General features: G+C 37.5%; 1 protein-coding gene across 1 annotated transcript; it reads right to left on the reverse strand.

Moving 5' to 3' along the window:
• Nucleotides 1-5028: 5028 nt before the first annotated feature.
• Nucleotides 5029-5967, reverse strand: LOC307174702 (olfactory receptor 5F1-like; the record flags this gene model as incomplete). The annotated part of the gene is made up of 1 exon (XM_079898787.1): nucleotides 5029-5967. One exon carries the CDS (start codon nucleotides 5965-5967, stop codon nucleotides 5029-5031), a length of 939 nt encoding a protein of 312 aa, XP_079754913.1.
• Nucleotides 5968-11989: the final 6022 nt, after the last annotated feature.

An 11989-nucleotide genomic window follows, 5' to 3' on the forward strand; every position in this document is an offset into this window, starting at 1 on the left:
GAATACATTTAGGGTTGATTTAAGTTCTTATATTTAACCCTTCTAATGTGATCCACCGTTTTATCCTTAACGATATTATTCATTTTTATTATGAAATCCCAAAATTGTCCTCTCTTGAATATGTTGTAAATTTCTTTATTTTATATCCAAACATTTTCATCCACAAGCAAAAGCGGCTAACTGCTTTATGTTTTCCTCTTTTTCTTGTTGAATTTAACTCTTGTTTCATCCCTCAGGCCTAGGCCTATAAATAACAAAAAAATGCATTTTTTAAATGTATTATAATGAATTATTTAAGAAAATATATATCAAGATATTCAACCTTGTAGGTTATTTTTTCCTGTGTAAAAAATATCATATTATGTATGCCTCATATCATCAGTAACTCAACAGCCCTACCTAGAATGGTTTTCCTCAGCGTTTGTAATGTCTGCACAAAGGGCAGCTGTGCGAAGATTTGCCTTTGGAGAAAACTGTTGATTTTATACTCGAAAAATTTAAGTATCATTAATATTAAAAAATAATATTACCCCAGAATGAATTGCATTGCTATCCCACCCCAAAACATACAATAATAACAATGATAAATGCTGACCAATACTTAATTATATTACTTTAACTGAAAATGATATAATTCAATAAAACAAACAAAATGTAATGTAATGTAATGACATAGCTATGAATGATTGAATACACTCTAGATGTGTATATAGTGAACATATCTACATTTTCATTCAATAAAGCCATTAAAACCATTAAATAAAGCATTAATTAAATAATTATATTTTATTTACTGACAACAATGAGAAATATTAATAAATTAGTAAAAGAATGAATGAAAGTCACCATCACACAATAAACAAATGCACATACAAGTCAACACATGAAACAAAGCTTTATTCAATCTACAATCATGTATGTAGGCTACAGGCGCTGAACCCCACATCCTTCTGCCATCTCAACACAGCGGTTCCCATTCTGCAGCTTTATTCTGATGAATCAGCTGACCGCCAGAGGTGAGCCGTGCCTTCGTGTCTGAAGTTGTTGCGTGATGTGTTGTGCTTCACAATCTGAGGCAATAAGGGCAGGTGGAGTGATGGAGGGGCTCGTAAGGGCAGGTGGAGCGATGGAGGGTCTCGTAAGGGCAGGTGGAGCGATGGAGGGTCTCGTAAGGGCAGGTGGAGCGATGGAGGGGCTCGTAAGGGCAGGTGGAGCGATGGAGGGCCTTGTAAGGGCTGGTGGAGTGATGGAGGGTCTCATAAGGGCTGGTGGAGTGATGGAGGGTCTCGTAAGGGCAGGTGGAGTGATGTAAGGTGTAAGGGCACTGCCGGATCCGCCCTGACTTCCTGCACTGCCGGGTCCATCCACGCCATGCCACGGCCCAGGTCTGCCCACGCCATGCCACGGCCCAGGTCCGCCCACGCCATGCCACGGCCCAGGTCCGTCCACGCCATGCCATGTCCCATGTCCTGTCCCCCTGCACGGGCCTGGCCCTCCATCCCTCCCCCAAGACCGCCTCAGCTCCACCACCCTCCTGGAATTTAGTTTTTTTGGGTTTTGTTGGGCGTCGGGAGCCGCCCTTAGAGGGGGGGATCTGTCATGGTTTTGTTTTTGGGTTTGTTCACGTCATGTTTCCTTGTCTGTCATGTGATCCCTTGTAAGTCATGTGATCCTGCCATGTGTTCCCTTGTCTGATGTGTCATGTTGTCATTGGTTCATTGTTTCATTGTTCACAGGTGTCCCTTGTCTAGTCATTAGTCTGTGTATTTAAGCCCTCATGTTTGCTACGTGTCTTTGTCAAGTATTGTTTCCTGTAAACCACTGTTGTGAGTCCTTTTCATGTTCATATCTTGTTTTGAGTTTTCATGCCACGCCAAGTTTTTGTTTAATATTTGGTTTTGTTTATAATAAACTGCACTTGGGTTCTCATTTACAACTTGCCTCCAGTGGATCACTTTACAGCAGCACACAATTATACACATTTTCTGGTTACTAATGATTCTTCGCCTCACATACTGTTTTTCTTGTTGTTTATTTGTCGCTGTGCCCAGTTTACAAAATATGCTATTGTTGATCTCTTGCACTCCATGAAATTGCATTGTCGATTGATGCTCTAATGTAATCTCGTTGTATCAATGCAATGACAATAAATTATTATTATTATTATTATTATTAAACAACTTAGCTGCTTCAATGTTGTGGCATCGACTGACAGTTTTAGACCCTCCAACAGGACTTTTACAGCTTTTCCAAAACATTTTGTGAACTTTTTCATTTCATTTTTTATTGGCTTCATCCAGGCATACTAGATTTACCTGTGTTTGAGGGTAGTCAAGGCCTCATTGATTTACTCTAAATGGAAAACTATGATATTACAATCGGCTCAAAAACTGCTTTATAACATCTATCCGCAGCCATGGATTATGTATGTTTTAGCAATATTATGAGCTATTAGTAAAATGGGACTTGACAGAAAATTATTGCTAATGTCTAATAATGTAATCAAAGGTTTGGGTATGAATGGGTTCTATCAGTCTGTATTAAAGGAGTAGTTCACTTCTGAATTAAAATTTCCTGATAATTTATTCACCCCCATGTCATCTAAGGATTTAGGGGGATTTGCGCTGCGCCATTGGGCTATGTCATCAGTCTAATTAGCAAAGCATTGAAATGAACACTTTTAGTTAATCTGGTGTTTTAAAAGTGGGAGGTTTAGTTGACAGAAAAAAAAGAAGGTTTTTTGTACAAGAAATAACTAAACAAATGGGGAGAGGGTCAGAAAGGATAGTGAAAAATGTTTTAAGTTAAAATCAACATTTCCTATATTAAACAAGTTTCTTGAGGATTATTTTGTTAATGGGTTAAATCAGTTATTTTTCCCTGAATTATTTGTTACACTGTATAATTGGCAGGATAATGGGGAAATAAGACAACTCTTTTCTTTACGAGAACTTCAACATGTCCATTTTAGAAAGTAGTAAGTGACATATGTATATAGCATGTGTGAAGTCAAGATTTTGTGAACCTTTTAAAAATAAGACAGATACAAAATGGATGTGTTATCTATTTGTCCCTGACATACAATCACCTTCATGGCGTTTGTTTTATAAAAGTCAATTGTCCATCGCTTTTTTTCTTTTAAGCATGTTTTTAATTATTCAGCACAACATTAAGAATTCCTTTGTGTTCTGTGTAAGTATAGTTGCACAGAGGAACTCTTTCTTGTTTAATATTGCTTAATTGCGGAGGTTTTTTAAAACCAAATGAAAAGATAAAAAAGGATAGTGTGATTCAATTACACAATTCCTGTTTAATCGTTTTAGCCTTTATTAAAACTCAAAACTTTCCCAATGTACACATGGTAAGTCTTTTTACCTAATATATACTGGATACTTTTTTTTCTTTCTTTTTTTTTTATCAATGCCTCTTCTCTATTACCCAATCCAAGCTTATTGCAACAATAACAAATTATCATTAATCTATTTAGCTGATGCTTATGTGATAACCCTTGTATGTGACATATGACCAGGGGTGCACATAACATTTTTGGTCTTGTTCTCAGGGGAGAACCTGGGGTTGTTGCTTGGTCCTCACATTTTCAAATGCATTTTTTCCTTAACCCACCTCACGGGAGGAACAAATTAGAGGGATGCATAATATATTGTTAAATATTGTTATCTGACTATACCTACATCCAAATAAAAAAAATAAAAAAAATCGAGCACACTTTAAAATAGTCAAATTTTTATCAGGCAGTAGGCTAATATGGCCTAGTCGAGTCTATGCAGACTGCTTGTTATTATCAGAGATGGCAATGCCGGCGAAGGAGGTAACTTTACGTGACAAACTCAAAAAAGGAGAATTAAAAACAAAGGCAATAGAAGGTCATCCATCCATTTTCCCCCCAAAACGCTATAAATCCATCCTTTTTTTATATATATATATTTTTTTTAAATTGATGGATTTAAAATTGATTTTTTAAATTGTTTGTCTTTTTTTTTTTAAAGTATTTTGTCATTTATGAGGAAAAAACAATCTTACGTGAGTGACAGTTCTCCATTACGGACGCGACCACTCTGAAAGCGCCGCGGCACTAAAAGACTTTCAAACTTTCACAGAGACCTCAAACAGAAAGCACAAAGCCTTTCTTTAAAGCGAATTTCGTTTTGTATTAATTGTATCTTAATTTATTTTAATCCATGTTTCATTAACCAATTTCCTGGTTTTAATAAATAAAAAAAGTAAATAGGCTATCTTGATTGTTTAGGCTATTTTTTAATTATAGCCTAAGTGTAAAATATTAGGCTGTGTATACCGACATGGATCAATTATTAATATTAAATTTCATCTGTCTTTTGTAGGCATAGGCTAGCTGATGGCGCACCAACGAAAAATCCTAAATTATGTGCCAAAATGCGTTTTCTATTAGGCTACAATGAAAATATTGTACGGTCAGGTTTGCCGAAGTTCGTTTAATTTAGGCTATTTATTTATTTAAATCATTTATTTATTTTTGTCCATGTGCGCCGATCGGAGACGGAGTTCACTGCTGATATTCTGAGGTAAGAGAGTTTTCTAGTCTCGCGGCTGTCATCAGCAGCGCTTTGCATTGCCCAATCAGCGGATGGCGGGCGGGTGCGGTTTTGAACGTTGGTCAAAAACGTTGGTGCGGATGGATGGCGGACGGATGATGAGTTTTGCGATGCGGTTGCGGATGAAATAGCCCATCCGCGCATCTCTAGTTCTGAGGCCTATCCAACACCACAGATTGCGCACCTATCTATCCCCAAATCTTAGGTACGCAAATGAGGGTTGCGGCAATTCATCTGGTACGCATTGTTTAATTGGGTAGCGCATGCGCACCTGCGCACCACTTATGTGCATCCCTGCATATGACATATTTACCATAAACTCTAATTGTTCTTAGAATTTTCACATATGCCTATACACACAATAAAAGAGTCAAATAAAATTAAGTTATGATTTTCAAAGATTAGTAGAGTTCTTTTATGGACATTAATAAACAAATCACTTTGTATTAACTTTATTTCTAAAAACATTTAAGATCCGTTGTCTTATTTCCTTGGCTTGTAAACCATATATTATAGGGTTTAAGGCTGGTGGAATAACATGGAACATTAAACTGGATAGTTTCCTAGTTTCAGCATATACAGTGAAACGATGGAGAAAAATTCCGACACATCCAGATACCAGCATGATTATATAAACAGTCAAGTGAGTGCCGCAGGTCTTTATGGCTTTGCTGTTGGTTGCTTTGTTTTTGCGTTTGAAGCAGATCATCGCTATTTTGAGGTATGTTAGTGCCACACTACCTATTGATGAGGCATGTAAAACCACAGTAAAAGTTAATCCATATACATTATTAATAACTGTACTTTCACAGGACAGTTTAAATAACGAAGCATTGTCACAAGCAAAGTTGTGAATCACAGATCTGCAGTGAGACAGGCGCACACTGAGGCCAATCAGAATTCCCACCAGCACTACTGCAGCACCCCAGGCTCCTGCAGAGAGTTTAACCACCATGTTATTGCTCATTATAGTTGGGTATCGCAGTGGATTGCATATGGCCACATATCTGTCAATGGCCATGATTATTATCACAGTGTGAGATACTGTACCATTCAAATGTAAACAATAAGCTTGAATAACACACTCCACATATGTGATGTAGCGCTCAGAGGGGTCTTTTAAGAAATCCCTCAACAATTGTGGCAAAAGAGCAGTTGACCCCAAAACATCATTCAATGTCAAGTTGTAGAAAAGAACATACATAGGTTGGTGTAAATTTTTGTCTGCTGTGATCTGAATCATCATCCCAATGTTAGATACCATTATAAATATGTAAACCATCAAAAGAAGGATAAATGAAGGAAAAATTGATTCAGTTGTAACTTGCAGTCCCTCCACCAGTAGCACACTGTATCTGAAAGTCAGGTTGTCCATCTGTAATCTAAGCAAAACATACAGGTAAATATATATAATAAGATATAAAACTACATCTAACAGATAAAACATATAATACAAAATATAACACCTTACAGGAGCATAATCTTCTTTTCTCTGAATAAAGATTAGTTTGCTTGGTCATTTTAAATGTGTGTCAAGTTTTGTGTTGTCATCCTAAGAGTGCAAACAATCTTTGCTGTGATTGGTGCATTGCTGGTCCAGAGAGTTTGCTGGTCACATAGGAAAAGGCACGATTCTGCTCCAAAACATGTTATATAATATTAGTATGTCACTTAAAACTCATATTCATGTTACAGTTGTTTATTTATCTTTTAAGAATGTTTTGAAATAATTTAGCACAACATTGAGAATTCCTTTGTGATCTGTGTAAATATATTTTCACAGCGGAACTGTTTCTTGTTTAATATTGCTTAATTGCAGAGGTTATTTAAAAACCAAATGAAAAGACAAAAAGGATGGTGTAATTCAATTTTGATGACCTGTTAAATCTTTTTAGTCTTTATTAAAACTCAAAACTTTCCCAATGAACACATGGTAACTCTCATTTACCTAATACAGTGCTATGCATAAGTTTAGACACCCATGCTAAAGTTGACTAAAAAGAGGAATAAAAAATCATCTTTTGGAAATTGAACTTAATGCCTTAATAAAAAAAATTAGGAAAAATCCAACCTTTAAGGACACCATTTTTCTTTGTGAATGAATAATGTATCGTAAATAAATAAATGTTCTTCCTTAAAATACAGGGTGCATAAGTCTGGACACCCCTATGTCACCCCAAAATACAGTACAGTACAAACAGTCAGACGAACAGCGGCACAGTGCTCATTCAGTAAATGCATAGCTAAACAGATGTGTTTTGAGTCTGGATTTAAAAGTAACTACTGTAGGAGCACGTCTGATCTCCTCTGGAATCTGGTTCCAGCTGCGGCTGGCATAATAGCTAAAAGCAGACTCGCCATGTTTAGAGTGAACCCTTGGTATTTCTAGCTGATCTGATCCTAATGATCTGAGTGATCTGTTGGGTTTATATTCAGTGAGCATATCTGCAATGTATTGAGGTCCTAGGCCATTGAATGATTTATATACCAGTAATAATACTTTAAAATCAATCCTAAATCTAACTGGGAGCCAGTGTAAAGACCTGAGGACTGGTGTGATATGTTCATATTTTCTGGTTCTTCTCAGAATCCTGGCGGCAGCGTTCTGTATGAGCTGCAGCTGTCTTATGGTCTTTTTGGGAAGGCCAGTGAGGAGTCCATTACAATAATCCACCCTGCTGGTGATGAAAGCATGAACAAGTTTCTCTAAGTCTTGTCTGGAAACAAATCTAATTCTTGCAATATTTTTCAGATGATAGTATGCTGATTTAGTTATTGCTTTGACATGACTACTGAAACTAAGGTCTGACTCTAGTGTCACACCAAGGTTCCTGACTTGATTTTTTGTTGTTTGACCCCTAGAGTGAAGGTATGCGTTTACCTTGAGAACTTCATCTTTGTTTCCAAACGCAATGACTTTGTTTAATTGAAGAAAGTTTTGACACATCCAACTGTTGACTTTGTCAATGCATTGGCATAGGGAGTCAATGGGGCTGTAATCATTAGGCGAAAGGGCTGAGTAGATCTGTGTGTCATCTGCATAGCTGTGGTAAGCAATTTGGTTCTTTCTCATTATTTGGCTCATTGGGAGGATATACAGGTTGAACAGGAGTGGCGCAAGAATTTAGCCTTGAGGGACTCCGCATGTCATGGATGTCCACTCAGACTTATGGTCTCCTATACTCACATAATAACCTCTCCCATCTAAGTATGACCTGAACCATTTTAGGACTATCCCAGAAAGCCCCACCCAGTTTTCCAGCCTGTCAAGAAGTATGTTGTAATCGACAGTGTCAAATGCAGCACTGAGGTCGAGTAGTACCAGCACTGATAATTTGCCTGAATCAGTATTTAAGCGAATATCGTTTATTATCTTTATGAGCGCTGTCTCTGTGCTGTGGTGCGGTCGGAAACCAGATTGAAAATTGTTAAAGTATCCATTCAAGCTTAAGAATTTGTTCAGCTGATTGAAGACAACTTTTTCAATGATCTTGCCTATGAAAGGAAGATTTGAGATCAGTCTATAGTTGCTTAATATGGTCTTATCCAGATTGCTCTTTTTCAGGAGGGGCTTGACAACTGCACTTTTCAGGGAGTTTGGAAAACTCCCAGAGAGAAATGAGGCATTTACCACTTCTAGGAGATCTGCTTCTAAACTGTTTAACACACTTTTGAAAAAAAGATGTGGGAAGTGTGTCAAGGGTGCATGTTGATGTTTTAAGGTGCTGTATGGTTTCTTCCAAAATTTTGCCATCAATTTCTTTGAAATCAGACATAGTAACTACTTTCACAGGTGGTCTGATCTGACTGACCCCAGAGCAACTCAAGGATGTGCTGATCACCTTTCTGATATTATTGATTTTCTCAGAGAAGAAAGAAGCAAACTCACTGCACTTGTTGTCTGAGAGCATTTCACTGGGAATCTGGCTTGGGGGGGGGGGGGTTGTCAGTCTCTCTACAGTAGCAAAAAGAGTGCGTGTGTTGTTTAAATTGCTGTTTATAATATTTGAGAAGAAAGTCTGTCTAGCTTTGCCTAGTTCCATATTGAAAGCATGAAGGCTGTCTTTGTAGATGTTATAATGGACTACAAGTTTTGTCTTCCGCCATATGTGCTCTGCTTTTCTGCATTGTCTTTTCATAATTTGCACTGCTGTTGAGTTTCTCCAAGGTGCTTTTTTTCTGCCACTCTTCTTCCTGACTTTCACAGGAGCAATATCATCAATTACTCTTTTAACTTTTGAGTTAAAAGAATCAAGGAGAAAATCAACAGAGTCTGCAGATATGCTTGGTGTTAAGGATATAGCCTTCATAAATAGTACATTAGTGTTCTCATTTAAGCATCTCTTCTTGACAGACACAGATCTAGCTTCAGTAGCAGGAGAGATCAATATATCAAAGAAAATACAGAAATGATCAGACAGTGCTACATCCTTAATAACAATCGATGAAATGTTTAGACCCTTACTGATAAGTAAATCTAGAGTGTGTCCATGAATGTGTCTGGGTCCATGTACATGCTGAGTCAGATCAAAAGTTTTTAAAACAGTTTTGATTTCTTTTGCCATATTGTTTTCTGCACTATCTATGTGAATGTTAAAATCTCCAGCAATGGCAAAACAGTCAAACTCTGAGGTAATTTTTGATAACAGTTCTGTAAAGTCCTCAGCAAAGGCTGGAGAGTATTTTGGAGGCCTGTAAATAATGATAAGTAAAATGCGTGGAGCACCTTTTAACACAATACCCAGATATTCGAAAGATGGGTAATTCCCAAATGATATTTGCTTACATTGATAGATATCTTTAAAAAGAGCAGCTAGACCCCCACCTCTCTTAACAGCTCTGCAGACACTCATAAAAGTAAAGTTAGGAGGGGATGTTTCATTGAGGACTGTTGCACTGCAGCTGTCTTCTAGCCAGGTTTAATTTAGAAACATAAAGTCCAGGTTGTTTGTGGTTATTAAGTCGTTGACTAGAAGTGATTTATTTTTAAGTGAGCGAATGTTTAAAAGTGCTAACTTAACAGTCTTACTTTTTGTCACAGCAATCTTAGTTTGACATGTAATAGGCACCAGATTAGTTGGGTTTGCTGTACGGCTATTGAAGGCCTTAGACTTTCTATCTTGTAATAGAACAGCAATAGAGAAAGATACAGGCACACTGGGTTCCCGCTTGTTCTGTAAACATTTGAGAAAGTTACTGTTATCATAGCGGGGACCCGACACATATCACTGAGAGCTGGTATCAGTTGTTTTTGGTTCACCTCGAGCAGATGGAGGAGGGTGTGGGCCCTGGCGTTTTGGCAGAGGCCGAAGAGTTATCACAGGAGGGGGAGGGCGAGCTCGGCGCGCATGCTTTGGTGGTTGAGATGCCTGCCATTTTTTGGTTGGTATCTGGGGGCTTGCAGCAAAAGAGTGGGATAGTTTGATTCCAGCATGCACCAGATCTTCCATTTTCTGTGAGAAACACAGAAGTGGGGATGCTGGAGAGAGGGATAACGTGTCTGGTGAAAGGGGCTGTTGCTCAGGTGTTATCGGAGGCTGTGATATGCTGTCCTGGCTTCCCTGGCTGTTTTCCAGGAAATCGTCCTTGGGTGCTGAATCTTGGAGCAGTTCTAATATGTCTGTCTGTGGTGAGCTCTGTGGGCAGGGCTCAGCTGAGATTGTGTCCGTGAGCAGAGGTTGTTGTGGTGGAGTGGTGTTATCATTGTCCTTGTGTGATATGTCAACCGCATGTCCATTTTGCTGTTGAAGTGAAGTCATGTGGTCATTCATACTGTTTCCAGGTGTGTGTGTGTGTGTCGTTCAGATTGACACACACTGCAGAAGGATGATTGAGGGAGAAGTAGATATTGTCCTTTAACCCTCTGAGGTCGGCAAACGCGCCGGCGCCTTTTGTCGTATTTTCTTCACATTGTAGCACTATAAACTTAAATTTCTCCGTCATTTATGGTCATACAGAAAAAAGAGATATAAAAAAATAATCTGTGATATTTTTACTTTTGTAGGTGTCCACTAACAATCAAATCAAAACATTGTGCTTTTGTAAAATAAAGAAAATAAACAGGGTGTGCGTTCTGCCTCTCCGTCGCGGTGAACTTTTTTTTCTTGAGCATGTCTATAAACTGAAACAAAACTCAGCGAATACTTGTCACACATTTATGAGCCATATACCTTTATAAACATTTAAGTGTGCACTTTTAAATGATCGGATTCAAACTGAAAACAAATATTCTCTGTTTAAGTAATTTGTATAAAACCAACAAGATGTCCAGCTTCTCAAAAGCTTCCTAATTATTTTTTAATTTGAACACGCCCACTCGCACAAAAGATATTCACATGCAAATCTCCACATGGAACGCGAACGCGCTCGTTACCTCAGAAACAAAACACCAAAACACTTCACAAGTCTCTACTTTTCGTCGAGTTTGAAAGACACGCCGTGAGCTTACATTGGAATTACCTCAGAAGAAGAAGAACGCGATTTGAAGACAAGAAAGATGTAAGGTAAGAAATTCTTACATATTAGTTTGTTATTGTTGCATAAATTTCACATTGCAGTTGAACTGTTGCTAGATAGGCTATATGGTGAATATTATAATATTTAGACCCGTGTTTACTGTTACTGTGTTTGTGGATATCTGCTCAAATGTAGATATATATGGTAAGTTAACCAATGCCATAATGTTTTATATTTGAGCGCGATCGCGTTTGAATGTATCATATTTGGATCGCAATCGCGTTTGAAAAGCACCAAACGGCTTCATGTTTTTACTATTATCTCATTTCATATCATCATAACGAATGGAAACATTAGAAGTAACATGATAATCAATATATTTTTCTCTAGCTTAGTTGTTACTGAAATATTTTGGAAGATTTATAGGCTGATATGGTTATTGTTATTATTATTTTATGCAGCACTGTGCATAGCCTATGCCTACAAGGCACAACAAACCTGGTGTTCATTATATTATATATTGTTGGAAACATTTATGTGTGTGTGTGTATGTGTGTATTCTGTGAATTTTAAAAAGCAATTTTAACCAGAAAAATCTCAAATTTATTCCCAAAATCGTGCAGGCCTATAGTTTCTCTTGATATCAGTTTGTTCACTTTTTTTTTTTTTTCTTTCAGGGCCCAGATGCCACTCCTGCTGACTTCAACATTCACATGAGTTTGTACATGAACATGGTAAAGTGAAAATCCAAAACCTTGGAAATGAAAGGTATGTACAATGTTTTTAGGAATGGCACAAAGGTCTCTGTCTTTGGATAATTGTTTTCAATGAGTGCTTTTTTGTCATTTGTTTTGTATCTTTGGATTATGTTGTGTTGTAAATAAATCCAAAAAATTAAAAAAATCTAAAAGCCATTCTTTTTTAAATCTCCTCATTCTTTG

This window comes from Squalius cephalus (assembly GCF_949319135.1).
Source record: "Squalius cephalus genome assembly, chromosome: 17".
In the NCBI taxonomy this organism is placed as follows: domain Eukaryota; kingdom Metazoa; phylum Chordata; class Actinopteri; order Cypriniformes; family Leuciscidae; genus Squalius; species Squalius cephalus.